Here is a 27,480-nt window from a genome sequence, read left to right on the forward strand (position 1 = left end):
TAAAAATGATATAATGATCTCTACTCTTTTTAATAATTTAAGGCACCTTAATAGTTCAATTAGGTATTATATTGAAGGTTTACGAGAGGAGAGTTTGTTTATCGAAGGTTTACGAGAACCGAATCACCTCACAGTAACTAACACGTGTCAATCAATCGCGTTATTCGTCATGCAGACCTGTCACGGATCATACACGCTGGATGATGTTTCCACGTGGCGTTGTTTAGCGCTGCGCTAAAACATGCTAGTAAACGATTTTCCCGGTCTTCAACTCTTCCTCCTTATCAATCAACCATAGTGATTTTTCTTGTGTTCTTTTGCTTACTTGCTCCGTCCCCCAGACTTGAAGGAAGAAAAATAATACGAAACGAACGAGAGAGAGAGAGAGAGAGAGAGAGAGAGAGAGAGAGAGACTTCAATTTTGGTGAAATCTAGGGTTTTGAATATCTGGCTCTGGAAGTCTTTTTCGATTATTTTTTAGAAAGTGACAATTGATACTGTTGGTGAATGGCGACGCCATTAACAGGGCTTCAGCACATGGATGGAGGTTTACCTCTAATGGCTGGTCCTGTAAATCCGGTCGATCCTTCTGCCTCCAGGTCTTGCCTGAAGAGTTCCGCTCTAAAATCTCCTATTCTTATCTTCCTGTTCTTTCATAAAGCCATCCGGTCCGAGCTCGAGGGGCTGCATAGAGCTGCCTTAGCGTTTGCGACTGACCGGAACGGTGATATCCAGCAGTTGTTCGAGCGGTGTCATTTTCTCCGGTTAATCTACAAACACCACTGCAATGCGGAGGATGAGGTTTGTTGTTGAATTCCGTCCTTTTGCTTGTCTAGAAAATGATTGAGATTGATAAATTGAGAATTGGAATTGGAATAGGAATTCCCCTAGGGCTCGATTTTGTCGTCATTCGTCTTTAATCGTTATACTTTGCCATCTTGTGAGTTTGTGAGCTTTCGGTTATGTCTTAAGTTTGATTAGATTTGACTTCTTCTAATTGTAAGCTAAAACTCCTTGCTGTGGTCATATGATGTTGTCCTTTCTTTCCTTCATCCGTGTTTGACATTGGTCTGATGCCATCTTTTGATTAATTGTAATGTATACCCATTTTTATGTCTCCTCTAGATCTCTGTTGTGCTTTATACAATAGTCTTAGTTATAGTTTAGGGGTAAGAAACCGTTTTATTTTGGGGTATAGGATTCTAGATATTGTTACAAATATGGATATTTAGGGGTCGTTTGATAAGGGATAAGTGGCTGAATTGAATGCCTATTGCTTCGTATTTTAAGTCATTAAGTTGATTGTGAGCTCGTTAATGGTTCAATGGCATGCTGGTTTAATTACTATACCCCTAAATATTTTATTATTTGGTTACTTATCTGATAAAAGACAAAAGATAAGTCATTAAGTTCAACCAACTCAGCTGTTATCAAATGACCTCTTAGATTACAACTTACAAGACATCATTTTGTTGGACATTATATTTGAAACTCAAGGGGATAAATAAATCTTTTTAGATGTTTGACACCTGCTTCTTGTAAAACAATTGATCAAATAGCAATAGAAGAAATGAAAAGTAAGTTATCGATCAAAAAAAAAAAAAAAAAAAAAAAGAAAAGTAAGCATTTCTTGCAGATCTCAGTTATACCACCACTCTTCCATTAGGGAGTAAAGGACATAAAGTTCCCCATCGTCGTAAGACACCCAATATTATAGAATGCCATATATATATTTAGGCAAGTTAAAATTTAAAAGCATCATTGAAGTGGAATAGTCATGCACTAATGCTATGTTGCAGGATACAATCTGGGTTTTCAAACTGACACAAGAACAAAATATTGGACATAATTGACCGTGAAATATGTTTTATAGATTGAAAATACATTTTATGTGATATTAAGTACTTAATAAGTCAGCATTATCAATTTGTAATTTATATTATTTTTTTGAATAATAAAGGAAAAATTTATTGATAAAATAAAAATCAGATTACAGCACTGACAGGGGTATTAAGATAACACCCAAACCCACCAAACAACAGCAAGGCTTAATGACACAAGACTAACCAAAAGAAAAACTGAGAAATCCCCCCCCCCCCCAGGACCAAACGACTCGTCCTGCCCATCATCTTCCTTATCCCAAACTTTTTCTTCTTTCCATCGCGACATCTTCAATTTCTGTTCCCTTTTACTCATTTCAATTTTTTGAAAGATCTTATAGCGAACTCTTTGCCTCCCAAAAATAATAGCCCTAAACTCTTGCCAATTCTAACCCCCTTGTCCACCAAGGTCATAATCTCCACTTTCTCCCCCTTTCTTGTCAACTTTCAGCACAATATTTTTTTTTTTTTTCTGCTCACACCACTACTGACACCCCTGAAATATTAGGCACCATTACAACAACACAACACTCAAGTAACCACACAAAAATTCTGTTCACACCACTACTAACAACCCAGAAATAGTAGTCACCATAACAGCAATGTAACCACTCGAGCAACCACACACAAACCCTCTTGAAATGGTTCAGTAGAGGGTAAACACCACAAGCACCACCATTGCAGGATGGAAACCTTGAAGTCGCAGCCTTCTTCTCCTTCGTTTATGGCTCTGATACCATGTTTAACATTGTGCTAAGGAGTTCGAACCAGTAGAGAGAAGGGAGGAAGAAGAAGAACAGTCGATTCTGATGGGTAAACCCTATCAGTCGACCATATTTTACATTAGCCTCTAATTAGTTGTATAAATGCTAAACTGCCCCCACTTAAGTATGGGACAAAAAGTCTATTAAAACTGCCACATAAGCACATAACTTAAAAGAAATAAAATGACTAATCTACCCTTATTTGGCTAGCTCTAACAATTTTGTACAACCTCTTATATTTGTTGGAAGGACTTGCCCCAACCAAACTGTCTTTTAGCCTCGAGAAAACCTTAGACACATGTACAAGGCGACACTTGCTTGTCTCTCTGGTTTTATTCACTCCTTCTATAGGTCCTATGGCACCTTCCTTGTCCACATCTCTTCTCTGCCCTATATGTACTCCAATCCTGCCAGCTGAAATTTCAAACTTTTGATAATTGTCGCAGTCCAAAGATAAGTTAGTTTTGTCGTTCTTGTCCAAAGCCTCTCTCACAACCTCATTGCCATGTTTAGTAGTTGCACTCTTAGCACTGTCCCTTCCATAGCCAGCCCTACCTAACTTTCCTTCTTAAGTTTGCATGGGCCCCATCACTTTTATTTCTCTTTGTAACTCTACTTTCACTATTCATTATGCAGCCCAAAGTAAAGACCCCAACCGAACCATAAATATTTTTGCTTCCTAAAATACCCTTGTCTTCAACCTCGTGCCCTTCCCCTTTGGTCTGACTATTCATCTACCCTCCATCATCGCTAGAACCCAAGCTGATCTTCGGGGTCTCTTCACTCCACAATTCCATATTTCCGATCCATCTCGTTGGGTAAGATCCTTCTACGATTAGTCTCAAGTCGAAAGATTCATTGGCAAAACAGAGGGATAGGCAAGTAGGAACAAGGTGGATCTCTTCAACTTCAATTAAGATATGAGCAACAGAGAGGTTTCTCCACGAAATTGTTCTAGGATCAACAAATCTAAATCTTCCACATGCATCTCCCACTATCTTAAAAGTTTGAAAGCTCCACGCGTGCAATGGTATCCCAAAAACAGTAATCCACACCATATTTAGAGGACACATATCCTTGATTGCTCCGACTAAAGAATTCCATCTCCCAATTCTGAGATCAGGTTCTTGAAACTTTGTTCACTCATCAGGGTGTTGCTTGCCTCCTCCTTGCTTTTGAATATGAACAAGAAGAAACCAGCATTTAGCTTCCTCACGTGAAAAGGTTTCTCAGGTTGCCACTTGGCAACGACCCACTCTTCGCTCTTCTCCACATCTAGGTCGGAATTTACGAAGCAACCGACTAAACTACAATTGAGCAGCCTGAGTCGATCTTTAACTTTTTTATCTGGATACACGGTCACAGTGTCACTTCCTTCAACATCTTCTAACGAAAAGTAAATCTCCAAACGCTCCCTTAGCTGCTACTATCCATAAATAGGTTGTACAATAGTGTCATCATCTTCATTTTTTTTTTTTGATAAGTAATAAAGTGATTTATTAAGAATAATTAATATGAGCCAACATAAGATACAATAGTGTCATCATCATCATCATGCAAGCCTTATCCCAACTATATGGAGTTGTCTACATGAATCCTGCTTTGCCATGCCATATCCATTGTTAAATCATTAGCGCTTAAATCATTTCTTACTACTTCTCCCTAAGAAGGGTCCCTTCTCTCATACCTTGGTTCAATAATCATTTCCCGACCAATAAGACCATGGCCATGTTTAGTTCTCTGATTTTCAAGGCTTTCTTCCCTTTCACCCTAAAGCTTTCAAAAAGAAATTGCTTAGCCTCAACCTTCAAAGACCTTCTCCAACTTGTTGCCTTGATGAACCCTCCTTTCTCTATCTCTCTCTTCTCCAAACCTCCACAATTCCTTTTTTCCTCAATTCTCCTTTCCCTTCTTTGTCTTCAATTTTGCCCATCCTTCTCTAATTTTGTGGTGATATCCTTCTTAGTTTCTCCCTTGTGACCTTTTAAGTGGTCACGTGGGTCGACTAAAGGGACCGATGGTGGACACAAATTCTAGTCCATCATTGTCCCCAACTCGAAGGCTCTCAGGGAAGAATGGTTTTGATCGTGGTAGTTTGTTGCAGTGGAGACCAGTGTCAGCGTAGGAGCATGATTCGCTAGAGAGGCGCAATCCTAGAAATAAGAGAGCAGGTCTAACAGGGGGTGTAGCAGAAGAGGAAGATTTAGTGGAACTTAGTGAGAAAGATTCTGATTTGGACAAGTTTGATACCTTAAGTATTGGGAGTGTTAGGCTGGTGAAAACCTTTGGATTTCAAGGGGATGAGAGCTTTGACATAGAGCGACTTTTCTTGGAGGAAAACAAAGGCAAAAAAGATGATGGTGAGACTGTTACCATTTTCTCTAAAGTCATTATGGAGGCGGGTAGCGAAGAAGAGATGCCAACCGGCCTGGGTAATGGACACTGCTTGGTGGGCACTTGAAGTTATCTCGAGGTTTCAATAGGTGCAAGGTGCTGCGGTTTTGGTTTCTAACTGCCCATCAGTGCTAAGCCAGGGGTGTAACTAGTAGGGGAGTGTCGAATTCTCAAGCTCAGCCGCCCTTTAGCCTCAGTTTAATACCAAACCTTTGGAAATTGGTTTTTGTAGGTCTAGTTCTATGACAAAATCCTTTTGCGAAAGTCCTTCAACAAAACCCTCCTCTTTAGGTGCGTTAGTCTTTGATTTTAAGATTACTAATGAGCTTTCTATGAGTGCAACAGATTTTGTCCATTCCCAACCATTGTCTGCCACAATCTAGCAGGTTATAGTTAGAGAAGTGGAAGAAGGGTTTAAAGGAAGGAGTAAGGAGGCCAAATGGAAGACATAAGGTGAAAAAATATGGGATTTGGTTTGTGAATCCTTTGAAGAGCTGATAAGGAGGGTGGCAGAAGATGGAAACATTGAGGAAGATTTGAATCCAAGGTTCAAAGTATCGATACTGGCTGATACACCCCTTTTTTTTAACTTACACTTATTTTTTTTTCGATTTTGGTTCAGAGGGGCCGGTTTAAGTCCTGACTACCCTCTGAACCAGGTCCTGACCCGATACAACCCCTATAGGGGTGTATCAGGAAGGGCCCGATATGATATGTATCGGCCATACTGTTCGATATGTAACGATTTTTTGAACCTTGTATGAATCTACAGGATGATAGCTAGAGAAAAGGGAAAGAAGGGGATGAGGGTGAGGGAATGGGGAAGCAACCGATGAATCAAGTGGTAGAAGAAATGGGTCTGAAATTGAAAGGAGTAGAGAGTGTTATAATGTATGCTAAAAACAAGGGGAAGAAGGAAAAAGATTGTCCAAGAAAGAGGAAGCTATCAGAGGTAGAAAGATTAAATCAAAAGTTGCAGCAAACTTAGAATTTAATGCTAGGGGGGAAAGAAGGAAAGGGTTCAAGTAAAGAATGGTTGTTTCCAGGGTGGGACTTAAGCGATTCTATGAAGATACTGAGTTGGAATGTAAGAGGGTTGGGTAGTGCTAGGAAAAGGAGGGTAATAAAGGATATGATTAGAAAGGAAAACTCAGATATAGTTTTGCTTCAAGAAACAAAAGTGGCAGATTGGGATAGGAAATGGGCGAGAAGTGTGTGGTGCTCTAGAGGATTAGGATGGTCTTCTATGCCTTCATGCGGGGCTTCAGGAGGTATAGTGACAATGTGGAGGAAAGAGGTAGTGGAGCCAATGGAACAGCTAATGGGTCAGTTTTCAGTCTCTTTGAAATTTGAGAGTGTGGGAGATGAGTTTACTTGGGTGATGACGAATGTCTATGGTCCGAATAGATATGGAGAGAGAGGCGAAATGTGGAAGGGCTCTTTGATATAAGGGGTTTGTGGGAGGGCCCGTGGTGTTTAGGTGGGGACTCTAATGTGATTAGGTTTACAAATGAGACCAATAATCCCAATCAAGCGATCACAACCAGCATGAGGAGATTCAGTGAATTTATTAATGAGTGTGAACTATTAGAAATCACCTTTCAATAGTTTGTCTTCACTTGGTCCAACCTACAATCCCCCCCCCCCCTCGAGATGCTCTAAGTTGGATAGGTTCATATTTAGTTCAGATTGGGGAGAACATTGGTTAAGGCTGCTAGCTAGGGCCTTGCCAAGAGTCACTTCAGATCATTAGCCGATAAACATTGGAACTAGGAACTTTTGAAGTGGGCCTAAACCTTTCAGATTCGAAAATATGTAGCTAACACATCCAGACTTCACTCGTAAGGTTAAAGAGTGGTGGAGTGAAGAAGTGGTGGGAACCCTTGGGATGGGTGTCAAATTCGATAGGAAAATTCAGAGGCTAAAAGGTAAAATTAAAGAGTGGAACATGGAGCATTTCAAGAGAGTGGAGGAGAAGAAGAAATTAAGTGTTATCTCGCAAATTGAACTCTTGGATGAAAAAGAAGGACATGGTTCTTTCTTAGAAGAAGAAATGAACTTAAGATGGACCCTATAGGAGTTGGAAGAAATAGTGCTTAGGGAAGAGATTTGTTGGAGACAAAAATCAAGGCATCAATGGATTAAGGAAGGGGATGGCAATACTAAATTTTTCCATGCAATCGCTAATGGAAGGAGAAAGAACTTCGTGGAAAAGTTAGAGATCAATGGTGAAGTTGTGGATAATCAAGAGGAGATTGCCAATGGTTTCATGAATCATTTCAAGGCAATCTACAAAAGATAGGGGGATGTGAGGCTTAGAGTGGAAGGGTTAGAGTGGCCTAATTGGACCCTGAGGTGGCAAATTTACTGGAAAAGGATTTTGACTTGGAAGAAATAAAGGGAGTTGTGTTTACAATGGATAGATCTAAAGCACCTGGACTTGACGGTTTCACTGTGGCTTTCTTTCAGTATTGTCGGGATATCATCAAGTTAGATTTGTTGGCAGTATTTGTGGAGTTTGCAGATGTTCACTTTATAAGTCCAGGGATCAACTTCCTTTCCAGCCAACAAGGGGATCCCCTTTCTCTTTTCCTTTTCACTCTGGTAACTGATGTGTTTAGTAGGCTCATTTCGAGAGCTGATGGTTTGGACATGTTTAGAGGATGGAGGGTAGGAAGAGAGGGTATTGTGGTAACACATTTGCAATTTGTGGATGATACAATCATTTTTTGTGAGACTGGAGATCCCTTAAAGGCTAGGAACTTGAAACGAGTAATAAAGTTGTTTGAATGCGTGTTGAAGTTGAAGGTCAATTTTGAAAAGAGTTGTCTAGTGGGGGTAAATTTGGAGATGGAGGAGTTGAATGAGGTAGCAAAGTCCTTAAGTTGCCTTACTTCTAGCTATCCTTTGAAGTACTTGGGTATGCCTTTAGGAGATGGTCCAAGAGAAGGAAGATTTTGGAATTTGATTGTAGAAAAATGCACAAAGAAGCTGGCAGTTTGGAAGAGAAACTACATTTCCCTCGGGGGTTGTATCACTTTAATAAGAGCTACTCTTGCAAACTTGCCAACTTACCTTCTGTTGGCCTTTAGAATGGCACTTTGAAGGTAGAGAAATTCATGAGGGATTTCTTATGGGAGTGAGGGGAAGGGAGGAAGGATCATGTGGTTAGGTGGGAAATAGTGTGTAGTAGGAAGGAGTAGGGGGTTTGGGATTATGCAATTTAAGGAGGAAAAATACAGCCTTGCTAGGCAAATGGCTATGGAGGTGGCCTCTAGAAAGGGAAAGACTTTGGCATAAAGTTGTAAGGAGTGTGCATGGTGTTGCAAGCAATGGTTGGGATGCTGGTGTATCTCAGCGGGCTATGCTGAAATCTCCATGGAAGGCTATTCATAGTATTCTTCATGTTTTCTTAAACCTGATTAGGTCTGGCGCTTGTACTGGAGATGGGGTTTTGTTTTGGGAGGATGTTTGGATTGGTGACTTCACCCTCAAGGACCTCTTTCCCTCGTATTCCATCTCATGTTTTAAAAATGAGCCAATTCAAAATTTCAAAGGTTTGTGCCCTCCTCCTTTTCTTCTAGTATAAACTGGAACCTGGGTTTTAGAAGAGATTTGAGAGATTCTGAGCTTGACCAGGTTGCTTTGCTCCTTAAAACTATTGATCCTGTTTGCTTGGACCCTTCTCTAGATACCCGTATTTGGAAGACTTTGCCCTTGGGATCCTTTTCTTGTGCTTCTTTCTTTGCTTCCTTGTGCTCCTCTCTGCTGCCTCAACCTTTTCATAACAAGGAAGTTTGGTCCAAACCTGTCCCTCCAAAAGCAGGAGCCCTTTGTTGGGAAGTCTCCCTTGGAAAAATCAACACTTTGGATGTTTTGCAAAAAAGAAGACCCAGTCTTTGTATCTCTCCTAACTGGTGTACCCTATGCAAAGCAAATGAAGAAAGTTGCTACCATATAAAATCACTTGCCCTTTTGTTGTAGGCCTTTGGGAAAAGTTTTTTGATCTTTTTGGGTGCAGGTGGACAGAACTGGAGCAGATTTGCAATCTTTTTGACCTACAACTTTCAGGAGGCCAAAGAGAAGAGGAAAGGTTTTGTGAAGGTGTGCTAGAGCTGCTTTGGTGTGGGCTGTGTGCGAGGAACAAAATGCTAGTCTTTAATGACAAGTACAGGGATCAGACATGTGTGTTAGAAAGTATTTTATGTAAAATCCTTGGACCTATTCTCATCCTACTCTTTTGATGATATAAGTAGGAATTGGAACAACTAGCCAAAAGTTCTGCAGTCAGAAGCAAGTCTTTGGTGGATTGGAAGCCTCCTGATGTAGGCTTCATTAAAATAAATTTTGATGGCAGTAGTTTGGGCAACCCGGGGCCATCTGGAATAGGGGGAGTCTTTAGAAATGCTGAGGGCCAGATTGTAGCTCTATTTTCTGGTCCTATAGGGATGGGAGATTCAGTCAATGCAGAACTCCAAGCTGTGATACAAGGAGCAGAAATTGCAAAAGAGTTGGCAGTGAAGCATTTAATGATTGAAGGTGACTCCAAATTGGTTATTGGATGGCTAAAAGAGCCAGAGATGGCAGCCTGGCCTTACAGGGGGGCCTTGAGAAGATTTAAGTGGATAAATTCAAATATCTCAGTCACAGTTCAATGGGAAAGAAGATCGGAAAATGGGCTGGCAGTTTTCCTAGCCAAACAAGGAGTACATAGGAATCAACTCTTTTGGGATCAATTGTAAGCTTTATGATGTAGTTTGGAGGCTGCACCTTGCGCCTCTTTGTGGGGAGTTGTATGATGTATATTGTGTTTTTATTCTAATTAATAAAATTATCATTATCTATCAATAAAAAGTATCAGAAAAGGTCACATTGTATGATCTCTTGGTCTCCAATCCTAAGTGTACCCTAATTCTCACTCCTATTATTATTAAATTTACATATCATAGATTCTATTTTATTCTTACTTATTTTAAAGCCTTTTGTTTCTAAGGTATTTGTTCATAAACATAATTTTGCATTTAATCCTTCATTAGTTTCATCAATTAAAATGATGCCATCATTGTTTTTTGATCAATGTGATGTCATCATCAAATAACATACATCATTGGAAATTGGACATTGGGACCTCCTCTCGAATATGTTTAGTCAATTCATCTATGATACATGCAAATAGATAAGGGTTAAGTGTTGAACCTTGATGAAGATCCATTGTAATCATAAAACTTAATGTCTCTCCCTAGGTGTTTTAACATTGGTTGTTGCACCCTCAGGCATATCCTTAATTAGGTTTAGGCTGTATGATAGTGTGATGTCATATTTTTCAAGATGCAGCCTATTTTTTAACTACTTTAGCTGCAATAGTTAACCATTTGAAAGTGTTACTCTATGAAATGTGAATTGGGAATGGCAAAAAATAGGAGAAATTAAGTAGCTGTCAGAATTTGAGTATCTAATTTTGATGCTTACCTATTGAGTGGAATTTGTGAAATATAATATATTTATTTATTTACAATACTTATAATGGTTAAGTAAATACATTATAAAACATGTATGTATTTATTCAATCATTTTGTTTTTTGCCCAGGCAACAAGTATCAGCTGACTTGGCAACCCAAATGACTAGAAGTGACCTAGTCATCTTAATATAACAAAGTTTACCACATTCATACAAAAAGTAAAAATGACACAATTGAGTTCAGCATGAAAATTAATTAACCCACATAAATGGCTCTTTTACCTATGTGGGACGGAATATAAACTTAATAAGCTTTCTAAATAGCCCTTAAGTAACAATAAAAAAATCTTTAAGGCTGCAAATGGTATCTTTTTGTCTGAATTTGAATTTGATCTGGGTAGGGATGATTTGAATTCAATATATTACTTTATATATGCTTATTTACTTTAACTTAATAATGCTATTCAATATTTGATTAACATCCAAATTCAAACAGAACTTGATATAAATCCAATGGATAAGATTCAATTTGAATCTGAATATTAATGAACCAAATTTTGATCTAGGATATCTGATTTGGTCCAAATACTATTGCAGCTCTATAAATCTTATTCTAGTAAAATTTTAAAACAGAAGCCCGTTAAAAAAATTAAAACAAAGGATTGATCAAGTAGAGAACTTGATTGAGCTTATTGAAATCACATGAATTGTATAAATCATAAAATTCATGAGTTGAATAATGAGATTCAAACTATAATCATAGAGTTTTTTGAACTTTTTTAAGGATTCATATGTAAGATATTGTGAATTGTATCATAAATTGTAAGGCATTTGACAACTATGTTGAAGCCCTGTTAATAGCTTTTCATGTACCTGATCCATATTCCTTTTACGAATCCCTTTGTAAGATTTGGATGTCTCTCAACCTTTTTGCAAACACTATTTCCCCAAAAAATCAAACTGTTGAATGCAATCTCTTTGTTAACATCTTTTAAGGTTTAATTTATCTTCTTTTCCCAGATGTGTGTTCCCATTTTTTCAAAGTAAACCATTCCTTTTGGACCCTTTCATATATACTATTGCTATGTCCTTGGAATGATATTCTTAGGTTCATTACCCAGACCTTGTAATGACACCTTTGAAAATGCAGGTTATCTTTCCAGCTCTTGATATACGTGTGAAAAATGTAGCACGGACATACTCCCTTGAACACAAGGGAGAAAGTGATCTCTTTGATCAGTTGTTTGAGCTGTTGAATTCAAATCAACAAAATGATGAAAGCTCTCGCAGAGAGTTAGCTTCTTGCGCAGGAGCTCTTCAAACATCACTTAGTCAGCACATGTCCAAAGAAGAAGAGCAGGTATTTGCTTTCTTTCACTTGTTTGCATGAATTCCACATTGTATTTGAAAGGAAATGAGTGATGGGGGCTGTAGAGAGATGATCTTTCTGTAATCCAATAATCTATTTAATCAATTATATACTTTCTAGGTAAGACAATATCTCTCTGAACGGGCTAGGATGTTCATGGAGTTGAAGTTACACAGAGAATTGAAACTACTGTTTCTCACATATGAACATATATGCTAACTTCTTCAAGATTTTATTTATAAGAGCAATAATCTTCTTCATTGTTTGTGTTTCAACTCTAATTCTTGGAAGCTATAGTGCTTCAGTCTTTAGATGTTATCTCTTGTTTTTCCATTATTTTTTATTATCATTGGCTGATTTTTCAACCTTTGGTGAATGATGATTTCTGCAGCCAAGAATATACTTTGTCATGAATCAGATACGACCAGATTATTCAAATAAACGACTTGCCTCTGTTAATGCTTGACTTTTACAAAAGGATCTAATTGAAGAGTGTCAACTTTCTGCTCTGTTTATATCTTTCTAAAATTATCTTCCTATTTATGATAAGCATCTTGGCAATCTTATAAAGTATCCCAAGATTTTTTTATTTCTCATTCTCTTTTGAGATCAACTTGGGAAAGTGTAGAAGTTGAGACAAAAAGAATCATTATAAAGAAGGTATTCTAAAAAGGTGAATATGCTAATAGTCCTTAAATTTTCTTCTTGCCTTTGTCAAAAGGGATTCTGGATTTTCAGCCAACAGTCTTGGGTCACCTTAAAAGAGTCTCAGTTCCAACTATTTGGCATCTGTCAGATGACTCCTGTTTCTCCATTGCACTTTTGGAGAGCCATCTCTTCTATTGAATTATAAGTCATTAAGCCCTCGTCTCATTTCTTGATTCTAATTACTTGACTCCATGTCTTATTTGGCCTTCCATTTGCAACAAGTCAGTGCTCATTTGTGCACTCAATCATTTATGTAAATGCAAAACCATATTGATGCTAATCTTAAGTCACTTCCAATATGCTTCTTTCTAATTCTCTGTTAGTGTTGCAGCTTCCCATCCATCTTAGCATCCACATCTTAACAATTCTCATTTTCTTGATATGATGTTTCTTCTTTGCCCAATACTATATAATATTGCTGATCTTTTTATACTAGTGCCATCAAAAGGCCATTTGCCCATTTTATACAACTTTCCTTTCAGTCTTTTTGGTATTCCTGGATTACACAAGACATAGCGGAACTGGTTTGGTTTGAGGCCTTGATCATAAAATCTTAATTGCACATTTGTCTAATTATATGAGTGGCATCCTCTTCTATTTCTATGATAGTCTCTTTCCACAACTCCTATGCCTGAAGGTCCTAGGTTCCCAAGACTGCACCTATCAAAATTGAGTTTCAGCTTCCCCATCTCTGGAAAACTTGATATAGTTCTTTGTAACGGAAAATCTAGCCACTGTGGCTCATCTTTATAGTATTATCATCTGCTATTAGGCCTTAGGACTCCTTGGTGATGAGCACCCAATGAGCTGTAGGACTCCTTGGTGATGAGCACCCAATGAGCTGTATTCACCATAGTATTATGGTGTCAACAGACTGGTTTTGGTTTGGACCCTATTCAAATCAAAATCAATTTGGACGGACCAATAAGACATTGAATTAGACCAGTCCAGACTTAATGGTCCAAAGTATTTATTGGATTGGATTTGACCTGGTCCATCCGTAATGGATTTATGTTGAATTGGGTCCAATTGAACCAATATCTGGTCCCTTGATAGAAGACAAGAATACAGGTGTCAATGGACCAGGTCTGGGTTGAAACCAATTTAAATTAAAACCAATTTGAACAGATTGGACAGTCCAGACATTGAATTGGACCAGTCCAAAATGGTCCAAAGTATTCATTGGATTCGATTGGACCTGGTCCTTTGTAATGGAGTCATATTGGACCAATATCTGGTCCATTGACAGCCCTATTTCTCTATTATATTGTGCACATCTCTTGACCATCAGTAGAGTAGTTCTATATGTAAGCATAGAATATTTGTTTCTGTCTATGACAGTCTTTTCTGCCCCTAAACTAATCCTGCCACTAATAGACATATTCATTTGAAGAAATATTATTTGCATAGTTTTCAAGGCGCCAAGGTGAGGCTAGGCGACAGGGGGGTGGCTTGTCGCTAAGGCGATGGTTTTTTTTTAAGTAAAAACATGTATCCTAGGGTAGTTCCCTAGGTTCCATAATCATATTTCTTTAATACTTATCCATAGTTTTCATAAGAAAAGTATAAACTTCATTAAAGTATAGAAAATCAGCATATTCCAACATATTCATGAGAAGAAAAAGAAAATTAAAAAAATATAGGGGCTGAACCCCTATTTCTGTTATAGAAAATGTGTTGATTGGACAGAATTTTATGTTCTTCCTTGCTTATTGGTTCAGGTTTTGAAGTGTTTGAGGGTTCAATACAGCATTTAGCAATGTTTGTGTTGATTAAACCCTAACAAATAAGAAAATAATAAAAGAAATTAGTATATAAACACACAAAATACACGTTTTAGTTTAAAAATGTCTGTTTTATAATTATAACATAAAAAATTTAAGAATATAAAGGTTTTTTATAAAACGCTATAGAAAACTTCTTGGCGATTAGGTGAGGTAAGCCTCCAAGGGTGCCTTGCCGCCTAGGCATCGCCTTGACAACTATGATTATTTGATGTTTGGTGTTAGAAGAATATTTTTTTGAATCAGTTATCAAAAAAAAAGAAAGAATATATTTTTGAATCATTCCAGTTTGTCTTTGATCTTGGCAGGTCTTTCCCTTGCTTATAGAGAAATTCTCATTTGACGAGCAGGCATCATTGGTTTGGCAGTTTTTATGCAGCATTCCTGTAGATATGATGACAGAGTTCCTTCCCTGGTTAGCTTCATCTATTTCATCTGATGAACATCAGGATATGCTTAAATGCTTATGCAAGATAGTCCCAGCAGAAAAGCTTCTTCAGAAGGTAATTTCCACCCTGGGCATAATTTTTTTTAATTGTGTTTTTCTTATTATATGGTAGCTGACTAAATCTTGTATCCTGTAAAGGTTATATTCACATGGACAGAAAGTAAAAGTATACCTACCTTGAGTAAAACTGAGGAAGATCATAAACTCCAGTGTCATGTAGATTCTGAGGTTGACACATCATTCGATCAAACTGAGAATGTGCAATGTGCATGTGACCATTTCAGAACTCGGAAAAGGAAATATGTGGAGTCAAAGTATGATATCACTGATTCCACTGGTGTACATCCTATAAATGAAATCCTGCACTGGCATAGTGCTATAAAAAGGGAGTTGACTGATATAACTGAGGAGGCTAGGAAGATACAACTTTCTGGAGATTTTTCTGATTTATCAGCATTCAATGAGAAGCTGCAGTTTATTGCTGAAGTTTACATCTTTCACAGGTATCTATTTTATCATCATTGTTTTCCTTGCAGTGCCTTTTCTATTGAACGTTGATACCTTAGTCTCAAAATATGATTATGAGCTCCTTCAAACAGCATTTTCTGCTTTGCAGAGCTTGGCATTTGAAATTTCTAACATTTTCTTGTTTTTTCTATTCTTCAGGGTAAAGTTTTTCTTTTCCTATTTTTCTTGTTTGGTCTGATATCATGGAAAAGAAAAACAGAAAGAGTTAATTTTGGAGTATTCTCGTTAATCTCCCCATATGTTCCTTCTATTCGAAGGATAACCCATTACCTCTAGTGTATACAAGAAATTTGGATTTGATCAACACTTCCAGAAGGGTCGTTGCCTCTGCTTGATTAGTATGTAGTCCATACCTACAACTTGGGCTGGCTTAGCCCCAAGGGTTAAAGTATTAATAATATCGTTTGTCATATTGGACAGCTTGTATACATATACAGATACAGATATGCTTTGGAAACACATGTATATGGATGAAAGATATGGAAACACTTGGATACATTAGCGAAACACATACAAATCCCATAAATACATTAATAATACTAAATTTAATATCAATATAGCCACAAATAAGGTATAAACACATAAAAATGTATATTTTAATGGTATATATGAAGAAATATATTACAATTAATATAATTGGATGCATAGATATCATGTAATTTTATTGATAATGCATTGATCAAGTGTCCAAGACACAAAAAAAATGCAATTATTATATCAATTATTTTCTATTTTCTATTTTTACTTTTTAACATAACAAAAAGTCAACTAAATATTAAATGCTCAAATGTTTGGTAAACAATAATTTTATTTTTGTAAACAATAAATATTCTATTATAAAATTTAAATTAAAATATCAATTAATAATTTATAAAAATATATAATCTTAACTTAAAATATATGAAATCTATTAAAATTTCTAAGGTACATATCATATGTAAATTCGTAATTTATTAACATTTTTATTTTTATAAATTTTCTGAAGTAAAAAAAAATCATTTTTTGATGTAAATGTAGATTAGTGGATTTGATAGATTGAATTCAATATTATATTCTTGAATATTTTGTAAACAGTATTTTTATTGGTATAAATTTCTTGAGATAAAAAATCATTTCTTGATATAAATTTTGGTTTGATAGTTTATTTATCCCATTAACATTTGCAAAATACTAATTTTGAAAAGGACAAATTTCTTAAAGTACCCCTAAGGTTTAGGAAATTAACTAACTCTACCCTTACTGTTTACATATTGTCTTAAAGTATCCCCTAAGTTTTCTGACAATTGTCTAAAACCTCCACTGCCATTAACTTTTCGTCACACTCTGTCACATGTGACATCACATGATTAGTTTATTTTTTAAAATTCCTAAAATACCCTTCTTCCTCTGGATGATCATCATCCGTGTATATCAAAGAGCAATAAAGCTCTCAGAGCACAACCATTCTGTTTGTTAGCTCTCAGAGCACAACCATTCTGTTTGTTAGCTCTCAGAGCGGATCTGTTCAGACCTATGCCAAATGAAGCCTACCGGCAACCGGAACCTTGGCCTTTCCGGTGTAGATAATAACAGATGTGAACTGTTAATGGGATTTGGCTATGAAGATCTGACTACTTCCGTTTCTGAGTAGGAAACCCTACCCTTTCGTTTTTGGGTGTACCCGTCTCTATGTGAAGAAAATGATGTGGGAAGAGTGGGAATATCAGGCAGGAGACGGTCCTGTTGATTTTGATTTCCTTTCATTAACATTTTTTTTTCCGTAATGTTCCACCCCATTCAATCAACCCAGAACTTTGAGTCTTCTGTAATTCAAACCAACTGTTTTGAGCAGTATTTCCTACCTGTCTCCATAAACACAAAAGGGCAAAGTGCCTTCCCCTGTCCAGCAGTATTTTGGTAAGAGATATTTAGCTATTTTCCTGCTCCCACCACCAACCACTCCATCTTTGCAATTCCTATTGGTCTTATTAAATTTCCTAAGCACCCAACCAAATAACCATAAAACAAATGTCTGAAGAACAACGGAACTCACTTCGAATATTCAATTAAACAGTGCATAGACGCTAAGACATTATTCTTCTTCTTTGTGGCAAATGTTTCATCAGAAGTATATCAGAAGGAAATAGGAAACAACTGAATTAACGGCAGAGACCATGGTCTGATGATGCAGAAGAAAGGGATGTTGCATACCAGCTACGGTGGCTGGAGAAATTTTTTTAGCAGTTGGGTTTTATTTTGAAAATTTGAGAAACAGTGGAGGGCAACTTCGACATTTTATTTTTTTCTTAACGATAGTGACAATTATCAGAAACAGTAGGGGTACTTTAATACAATACTGAAACAGTATGGGTATAGTTAGTTAATTTCCTAAACCTTAGGGGTAGTTTAAGAAATTTGCCCTTTTGAATATTATTCTTTTGAATTTCCAGTTGGAATTGCTCAACATGCTATTTGCTTGGATTGCATGCAGACATAAAAGTTATTTTATTTCATTTATTAGTACAAGACGAAAGATGTCTTAGCGGTTTATGACTGCATTTAGATTTGGGTGTTGGACAACCTAGGCTCAAATCATGCTAGTTGTAAGCTTCTTAATAGAGAGACAACACACCAAGCTTTCCTATTGGTTGATACAACATGATACTGGCTGATACATGGGTTTATTGTATCAATATTAACAAATGGGTGGTTACCATGCCTAATTGTAGTGTGCCACATATCCCCCTCACGATACTGATATGATACACTCCATATGGGGTGTACCGCATCGACATTTTAATCCTTGGTTAGCCCGAACCCATTCCAAAAAACTAGGGTTGGGTTGGATTGAAGTTTGGTTTAGGGTTGAAAAGTATGAACCTGATGTACTTTGGGTAGGGTTAGGGTTGAGGCTTTTATAAAATTATGTTTTTATGCATGTAAGTACTTATGTATATGTGTATTCACTACTCATGCATGTATGCGTTGTCAATTGTGCATCCACAAATGTATATATCTATATATTTATGTAGTTTTTTTCTCTGCAAGTATTTAGGTATATACATATTAATGTATGCATGTATGTTGTAGAACAAAAATTTTAAGTTCAAAGGCATTTCTTTTTCTAAAACATGATAACCATGTTCTTTCACACATAATAATGCTAATATTGAATTAACATGAACGCTTAAGATTCTGGGAAATAAGCTGACTTGCACCCTTATTATAGAGCATAAAATGGCTATCTCATCATCCTGAAAACTGAAAACTCCTCACTTTGTCTACCCGTATGTGAAACTTTCATTTTTGATATACACTTTCAGAACATTGAAAGAAAAATGAATTTCATTTTATGGTTCATTCTGCCTTTTCCAGAGAGAATTACAACCTCATTCTTTTTCCATATTAAGATCGTCATGTTGCTAAAGTTATGTATTTCTTGTATTTATCTCAGTCTTATTAAATGTACATTTCTTTCTCTGGATGCAGCATTGCTGAGGACAAGGTTATATTCCCTGCGGTAGATAAAGAACTCTCTTTTGTGCAGGAGCATGCTGAAGAAGAGAGTCAATTTAATAAATTTAGATGCCTGATAGAAAGTATACAAACTGCTGGAGCCAACTCTACTTCAGTTGAATTTTACTCCAAACTGTACTCACATGCTGATCTAATAATGGAAACCATACAGAAGCACTTCCATGATGAGGAAGTCCAGGTTAGCTCCATTTCTTGATGCAATAAAGAATTCCAATATTGGTCTGCAAGGACTTTCAACTTGCATGATAATGAACCTTCCCTGTTTTGGAAGTTACTTACCTTTGAATATTCACAAAAGGGGGAGAGTGGGAAACAAGATAGTCATGCCCTAACCTATTGGAAGAAATTTAACAACATATTATCATCTTATTGACTTCTGCACAGTCAAAGAAACCTTCTCATCTCTAAGAATCAGTTAATAAGTACCTTGTAATTATTCCAGGTTCTTCCACTTGCACGGAAGCATTTTAGCCCCAAAAGACAACGTGAATTACTGTATCAGAGCTTATGTGTGATGCCTTTGAAATTGGTGGAGCGTGTCTTGCCATGGCTGGTGAGATCACTAAGTGATGAAGAAGCAAAGTCTTTTCTCCGAAACATGCATTTGGCAGGTTTAACATATGTCCTTATTTTAGCTTTTAGCTTCAGAAGCTGCATACAGCATATTACTTTCATGTTTTATCTTCAATTTCACTTATCAGATTTATGTGATACAGCTCCAAAATCTGATGCTGCTCTGGTTACTCTTTTCTCTGGCTGGGCACTTAAGGGTCGTTCTCAGGATGTATGTCTCTCTTCTGGTTTATGCTTTGCGGTGAAAAAGTTAATTGAGATTGGAGATGATGATGGTCAATCATTCTGTGCATGTGCCTCTCTATTGTCTAACAAGGAAAAACCAATGCCAATTATAGCAAATGATGACAGAAGACCAATTAAACGTGGCAACTTCTTGGAATCTTGCAAAACTGGCAATGTTACTGTCAATACATGTAATCCATCTTTCAGTGATCAGCCTTGCTGTGTCCCTGGATTAGGAGTTAATAGTAATAACCTTGGGATAAGTTCACTTGCTGCAGCAAAGTCTTTGCGCTCCCTGTCTTTTATTGCATCCGCTCCTTCCTTCAAGTCCAGTCTTTTTATCTGGGAGGCAGATTTTAGCTCTTCTGACATGGCTTGTCCATCACGACCCATTGATAACATATTCAAATTTCATAAAGCTATCAGAAAGGATGTTGAGTATTTAGATGTTGAATCTGGGAAGCTTATTGGTTGTGATCAGACATTCCTTAGGCAATTCAGTGGAAGATTCCGTTTGTTACGGGGCTTGTACAAAGCTCATAGCAATGCTGAAGATGAGATTGTCTTTCCAGCATTAGAATCAAAAGAGACTCTTCATAATGTCAGCCACTCATATACCCTGGACCACAAGCAGGAAGAGAAACTGTTTGCAGATATTTCATCTTCTCTTTCTGAGCTTTCACAGCTTCATGAGAAGCAGATTAGTATATCTGAAGATTCAACTAGAGATGATGTTGATTCTTGCACTGACAGTTTTGATTTTAATAGGAAGTACAATGAACTTGCTACAAAGCTTCAGGGCATGTGCAAATCTATGAGAGTTACATTGGATCAACATGTTTTTAGGGAAGAGCTTGAGTTATGGCCATTGTTTGACATACATTTTTCTGTGGAGGAGCAAGAAAAAATTGTTGGCCGCATAATTGGGACTACTGGTGCAGAGGTGCTCCAATCAATGTTACCTTGGGTGACTTCTGTACTTACTCAGGAGGAACAGAACAAAATGATGGATACGTGGAAGCAGGCAACCAAAAATACAATGTTCAGCGAATGGCTTAGCGAATGGTGGGAAGGGACTCCTGAAGCATCTTCACCAGATGCAAACCCAGAGAGTAGTATTTCTCATGAAGGTCTGAAAATGCTTTTCCAATTTGTTGTAACATTATTATTACAGTTTATCTATGTTGTCTTATTTTCTTTTTTGTGTCTAAAATAAAGTGCAAAATCCAATATTTATTAATTGTAATATTTCGGGTTTATATTGGAAAAGTTTCTCTTAATGCATTTAGATTTTTATGCTTTTCCAGGATCCAGTATCCAAGAAAGCCTTGACCAGAGCGATCAGATGTTCAAGCCTGGATGGAAGGATATTTTCCGGATGAATCAGAGTGAGCTTGAGGCAGAGATAAGAAAGGTTTCTCGGGACTCGACCCTTGACCCAAGGAGGAAAGCATATCTTATTCAAAATCTTATGACTAGGTTTGTTTCTGTGATACACTTATTTTAGGAACCTTCTAAACATGCAATCATCTTAATCATGAGGTACTGCATAATCTTATTGTTAGATGGGTTATGTTTATATTAGTCGGTGGTTAGCTGCTCAACAGAAGTTACCTCAAGCAAGAGCAGAGGAAACTATGAATGGTGAAGCAATAATTGTATGGTCACCATCATTTCGAGATTCAGAGAAACAAGTATTTGGGTGTGAACACTACAAAAGAAACTGCAAACTTGTTGCTGCTTGCTGTGGGAAGTTATTCACATGTAGGTTCTGCCATGATAAAGTGAGCGATCACTCAATGGATAGGTAAATTTCTGGCATTCACTGAGGATAATTCAAAGTACAGTGTTTGCATATTTGTTTTACATTTTTATTCTTTGCAGGAAAGCAACAACAGAAATGATGTGTATGCGGTGCCTGAAGATTCAAGCAGTAGGACCAAGTTGCACTACACCTTCCTGCAACAGATTTTTGATGGCAAAATATTATTGCAACATCTGCAAATTTTTTGATGATGAAAGGTATGGTGTTTCTGATTTCAGAACCTTCTTATTTCAGGGGTGTAATGATCTTATCTAGAAAAAGGATGTACATGCTGGGCAGTAGAACACTTATTTGAAACCTAGAGTTTATTTATTTATTTATATATTATGTTTCGATTTTGGTTATTTATTTATTTAGATACTATGGTAGCATTTGGAGCGTTGATGTTGTACTTATCATCATCATCATTTAAGCCTTGTCCCTTCTACATGGGGTTAGCCAGATGAATCCTATTTTGAATTCCATTCTGTTTACACATATCAATTGTTCCATTTTCTTTTGATCAATAACAGCACTTTTATTGAAATAGATATCAATTGTTCCATTACAAGCTCTTAAATCATTTCTTACTTCAACCCATGTCTTTTTTGGTCTGCTCCTAGCCCTTGAGTTCTTCTAGCCCCTTCAACTTGCAGCTGATCACTTCTTAAGGGTTCTGTAGATGGTTTTCTATGCACATAACCATGCTATCTTAGTCTACTTTCTCTCATTTTATCATCTATTGGATCTATACCTAGGTTCTTTCAAATGACTTCATTTCTGATTATGTGCCTTCTAGTTTTTTTTTTTTTTGATAAATAATGATAATATTCTTAAGGATAGTGAAAAGTGTTACAATAATAGCATCCAGACTGAGGCGTGAGGTGCGGTCTCCATTACAGAATCAGAATTACAATTGAACAATAAATAATTCAGACTTATACACCCCCTGTTTTGCAAAAATAATCAGATATCCTATTTGCTGACCTCCTCTCCCATTGGATAATAATTGTGATATCTCTTATTAACCATTTAAATATTTCATTGATTACCTGTATTTCCAAGCCACTGTTTTCGGTTCTGTCAGCCACCCTACTCAGTTCAATTATTAATCTGTCATAGTTTAGGTCTCTAGCAATTTGACTTCTCACAAAACTGCTTGGAGTTCAGCATACACTGAATCTCCTTCCCCAATGGGACCTGAATATACACAAGAAAGTATCCATCAGTATCTCCGAATACTCCTATGCCAGCCAGCCCTGGGTTTCCAAGACTGCTTCCATCAAAATTTAGCTTGATAAAACCTTCTTCCGGAGGTATCCAAGTTGCATCTGGCTTGTTCTTTCACAGAATAACTTCTTGCTATAGCTTCCTAATTTTGCCAAATATCATCAGAAAAGAAATTTAAAAATAGGTCTAGAGATTTAGCCAAATGTATAGCCCTAGTTACTACACATTCCCACACTTCTTTCTGTATCATTGAAAATTCTGCCATTCCTCTCTTCCCATACTATGCAAATCAAGGCAGATCAAGCACATGTCTACATAACTTCTCTTTGGCTAGCCAAAAGTTGTAGGGTCAAAAAGACTACCTATTCGTGTGTGTGTGTGTGGGGGGGGGGGCACTCCACCTGTTACCAAAAAGACCAAAAATCTTTTCCCAGATACCTACAACAAAAGAACAGGAGATTAGAAGGTGGTAATGGCTTTCTCTAGTTGCTTTGACTTGCCAACTCCTTGCTCATCCATCTCAACATTCACATTTCTGCCACACATTATTTCTTAAACATGTTTCTTGATTTGCCAACTCCTTGCTCCATACAACATTGTTAGCTTTACTACTGTTTTATAGAATTTACCTTTTCACTTAAGTGGCTTTCTCCTATCACATAAGACTCTGGATGCTCCCCTCCATTTTGCCCATTCTAGTGTGGCTCTATGGGCATTGATGTGGCACTAATATCTAATATCCAAGTTTTTAATTACATTCGCAGTGCACTTTCTGGTCCCCAGTAAGATGGAGAGATATTACAACTGTTTCATGAAACAATATTAAATTGGATTGTCTTAAAATTCAGAAATTTTGGTATAAAAGGGGAAATTTTCCGAGCTGTTGACATATATGGACAGCTATATTTGTATATTCTGCTTGTAAGGTTATCCCCTGTTCTCATATTAATACCTTATGAAAGGGAAATTCATTTGCAATGACACTTTTAATTCCAAGAAATTTCATTCACAAGTTCAATTTTAAATATGAAGTAGTTAATGTAAGATCATTATAAAAAACGGAATGCTCATTTCTTGCTATCCTAAATTGATTCGTTTCTAATTTTACCATCATTTTTTGTAATAATTTCACTTAAAATGATGCTTTTGGTTTCTCTTTATTGCAGTGAATTCATAAAATTTGGGATATCATTTCAAATGAACACTCATTTATGCATCGGAAAGGTCCCCCGTTTTTTTGATAAATAAAAAGCCCCCTTATATTTCAACTTATTAAAGGTTATCCTTTCATGTGATATATTTTCTATTCATGAGGAATATCTGCTTTATTCTGCAATGTTGTTTTTTCTGGAGGGGGTTTAAAGTTTTTTATATGCATTAGAACTTCTAATGAATAAATATGTCAACTGGTTGCACATTGTATGTTTATTTAAAGCAAATTTCAACGGAATTGTGTAATTCTTAATATGATGCATATTACCAGTTCAACAAAAAGAAAAAAAATGCCAAAATTATTTGTGTTGTTGCTGTCATACACTAACGGCATTCATTTCTGTTTGTTGACTTTAAGTCAAGTTGCTATCTTCCATCATTTCTTTTCTTGGTTAGAATAAAAATTTCTTGTGCAGTGTGAATGGTGTAGTTAACTTACAAGTTACAATATAATACTTAGTACTAGGGGATTGCTATATATTGTGCAGAATTTGTGCTCAATGCGTTTTTTGAATTGCTGATCTCTGCTACTTTCCCCTGGCACCTGACTTTCTGAGTAGAAAGTAAGCTTCTATTCTAATCTGTCTCTTGAGGTGATGCCATGCCAGAAAACAATTAATTTGTTCTGCTTGATTTAGTTTATATGGAAGTAGCATACATACTTTTCCACTTGGGGCTTCTATTTAAAAAATGAGAATTACTTATGAAGTTTGATAATCCTAATGTATTGTTGGATGGTTGCTGTTAAAATATAGAGTTCTTTGCATTTTCTCTCCTATATATTATATTTTATTTATTATTAAACTTCAGGACTGTGTACCATTGCCCATTTTGCAATTTGTGCCGCCTTGGGAAGGGACTTGGTGTTGATTTCTTCCATTGCATGACATGCAATTGTTGTATGGGAAAGAAATTAGTGGACCACAAGTGTCGGGAGAAAGGCCTGGAAACAAACTGCCCTATCTGTTGCGACTTCTTATTCACATCAAGTGCGGCAGTCCGAGGTCTTCCTTGTGGCCATTTCATGCATTCAGCTTGCTTTCAGGTCTGTCCTTTGTTACCATTTAGCTTTCTCTTAAGATCTCGTCTTTTCCCTCTTTTTAAGGAAATGGTTCCTTTTTCAATTGTTTGTAAGGAAAGGGTTTTTGGGAAGACATTTATACTTAAATCTTATTCAATTTCTGTTATGTTTAGGCATACACCTGCAGTCACTATACCTGCCCAATATGTAGCAAATCCCTGGGAGATATGGCGGTAAGAGGACTGCATCTTTTCCTCTATTACATTATTAGTTCCAACTCTTCTTGTCCAAGATTCATTGATTTATGACACTTAAATGGAGCTTCTAATTCTGAAGTTGAATGAGAAATGGAAAGTTTGATATGATCCCAACTGAAAGAAAAAAATTTAACGTGTTAATATTTTACTGTCAAGAAAAGATTTTCTACCTGATTTCGTAGTTTTCACTCTATAGGCTTAACTTGGAAACAGTACAAATACATGTAAAATAATATAAAATACAAGGTTTTGCACTCTACATATTTGTATTTGTACCCCTTCCAATTTTCCAAACTAAGCCTTAATTCTTTTTGGATTACACATTTTTACTGAATTGCTGATGACTGTATGTTTGCTGTAGGGTAGAAATTGTTAGTTTCCTTTTAGACTTGATTGTAGTATATCATATATTCACATGCCTCGATATGGACATATGCCATAAATTTGTATTTCTAACTTCATCAATGGACTTCTTTCCACATGTTACCCACCAAGTTATTGATCTTGACTGCTCCATTTGAAGGTGCACTCCTGCTGTGGCTTCATTCAGCATTGCCTGAGTTTGAAGCTTCAAATACTGCCCGAGTTTTCTTTCTCTTGCTCTAATTCCTGGTGGAGAGTGTAACTGCTGTGGTTTTTAGGCTGCCCTTCTGGGTCTGAGCCCAGCTTGTACGTTTTTTTGAGCTGAATAAAATTACTTTACCTTCAAAATAAAAAAAGTACTGCCTGAGTCTTGGTTCAAACTCAGAAGTGGGAGAGTTGACACCATCTGATGACGCTTTGGTCCAGTGGCTAGTACTTGCTACTTAATCTGAGTGGTCAATCAAAAAATTTCCCCTTCACATATTCTATGTTTTTTTTTTTTTCTTTATAGATAATTCTATTATCAACTTTTATAATAGTCTCGTATATTTAGAAAGCTTTAAGACTGACAATATTGAATGGATTAGAGAGTTGGGCAGTCAACAAACATGTCCAAAAAATGAGTGTAGTGGAGATGTGGATGTAGGGATGGATGAGTGGAAAAACTGAAATGGATAGGGATTAGAAATGAGCATATTCATGGGAGTTAAAAGAAGTGCTCTGGTAAGTGATGAAATGAGGAAAAGTAGACTAAGATGGTTTCCCATGTACATAGAAAATCACTAGCAAGAAAAAAGTGATCTCTGGTGCAAGTCTAAAGTTCCATAAAGAACTAGGAGGAAGCCAAAGAGATGGGCTGAGGACCTGAGTTAATGAGAAATGATTTGAGGGATCACAATTTAAAATGGACTTCAGGTAATGACCACTCTGAATTCAAGTATGGGGAAGCTACATGTATTTTGTTTGAGATCTACTCATTGTGATAAAGCTAAATTAGGTTTCTATATAATTTAGGAAATCAAATTATGTTTAGTTTGTAATCTATTTTATCTAAAAAGTGGGACCTACCGACCTACACCATTGAAAGTCTTCATGGTGTGTGTGTGTGTGTGTGTGTGTGTGTATGCATTGGTAGTATTATACTGGAATCATGACCTTTATATAGAACTGTCAAATTGTATCAAACAATTGGAATCTAGTGTAGTTGAAGCTTTCACTAGCTGTCTTTAATTATAACTTGTTTTGGTGGGTTGAGATTGATCATGCTCTCAATCTCATTTATTTTTCCACTTTGCTCTTTTCTAGTTATTGGTTCAAGAATTAAGACTGGCTGGTAGGTATAGTCTTGTCTCTTGTGTCTCAGGAAATTGAATCCATCTGAGCTTATACTTGCAGCAAAAGAAAATTATTGGGACATAATAATAATATGCCAAGTTTTTTTGTTTAATTTTTAATTTATCTTGAAGTTAAAGTTTTCTAAAAGAAATGCAAACCATCAGGTCTACTTTGGCATGCTCGATGCTTTGCTGGCTGCTGAGGAACTTCCAGAAGAGTACAGGGATCGGTGTCAGGTACACTTCCTATTTACTTATTTTTCTCATCATCATTTTGAGATCTTCTGAACTTCTGTGTGGTAAACAACAAATTACTGATATTGGTAAATCCAGGACATTCTTTGCAATGACTGCGATAAAAAGGGAAGTGCACGCTTCCACTGGTTGTACCACAAGTGTGGATTTTGTGGATCGTATAACACCCGGGTGATAAAGAGCGATTCAGCAAATTCCAATTGTTCAACGTCATGTTAGGGAATAGGGAATGAGCATTTGAGCTTTCCGGGTTAGTTCAGGTTCAGGTGTGTAAATGTTGTTCCTAGCGCCAGTTCCATGCGGCTGAGTTTGTAAAGTTACATTACACTATTATAGTCAATTAATTTTTGCCCCCAA

General features: G+C 36.8%; 1 protein-coding gene across 2 annotated transcripts; it reads left to right on the plus strand.

Moving 5' to 3' along the window:
• Positions 1-265: 265 nt before the first annotated feature.
• Positions 266-27,480, plus strand: LOC148848448 (zinc finger protein BRUTUS-like). Of its 2 annotated transcripts, XR_016101468.1 has the most exons (15): positions 266-801; positions 11,647-11,856; positions 14,666-14,860; positions 14,944-15,308; positions 18,802-19,027; positions 19,292-19,460; positions 19,566-20,777; positions 20,955-21,126; positions 21,233-21,454; positions 21,532-21,669; positions 24,382-24,456; positions 24,704-24,938; positions 25,088-25,147; positions 27,034-27,105; positions 27,202-27,480. XR_016101468.1 is itself a non-coding variant. In XM_088952571.1 (14 exons), exons 1-14 carry the CDS (start codon positions 508-510, stop codon positions 27,340-27,342), a joined length of 3,711 nt encoding a protein of 1,236 aa, XP_088808697.1. In that variant the 5' UTR covers positions 266-507; the 3' UTR covers positions 27,343-27,480. The 2 variants fall into 2 exon arrangements, 1 of the variants encoding a protein (XP_088808697.1); XM_088952571.1 differs by lacking the exon at positions 24,382-24,456.

This window comes from Nelumbo lutea, chromosome 6 (genome assembly GCF_056320005.1).
Source record: "Nelumbo lutea isolate HS-2025 chromosome 6, American lotus-T2T, whole genome shotgun sequence".
NCBI classification, from domain to species: Eukaryota; Viridiplantae; Streptophyta; class Magnoliopsida; order Proteales; family Nelumbonaceae; genus Nelumbo; species Nelumbo lutea.

Bases quoted from the DNA above. Each gene is read 5' to 3' on its own strand.
- LOC148848448 (XM_088952571.1), top strand. From the start codon at position 508: ATGGCGACGCCATTAACAGGGCTTCAGCACATGGATGGAGGTTTACCT. The intron at 11,857-14,665 runs GTATTTGCTTTC...TGATCTTGGCAG, and splicing joins TGTCCAAAGAAGAAGAGCAG to GTCTTTCCCTTGCTTATAGA. The intron at 21,670-24,703 runs GTATGGTGTTTC...ATTAAACTTCAG, and splicing joins AAATTTTTTGATGATGAAAG to GACTGTGTACCATTGCCCAT.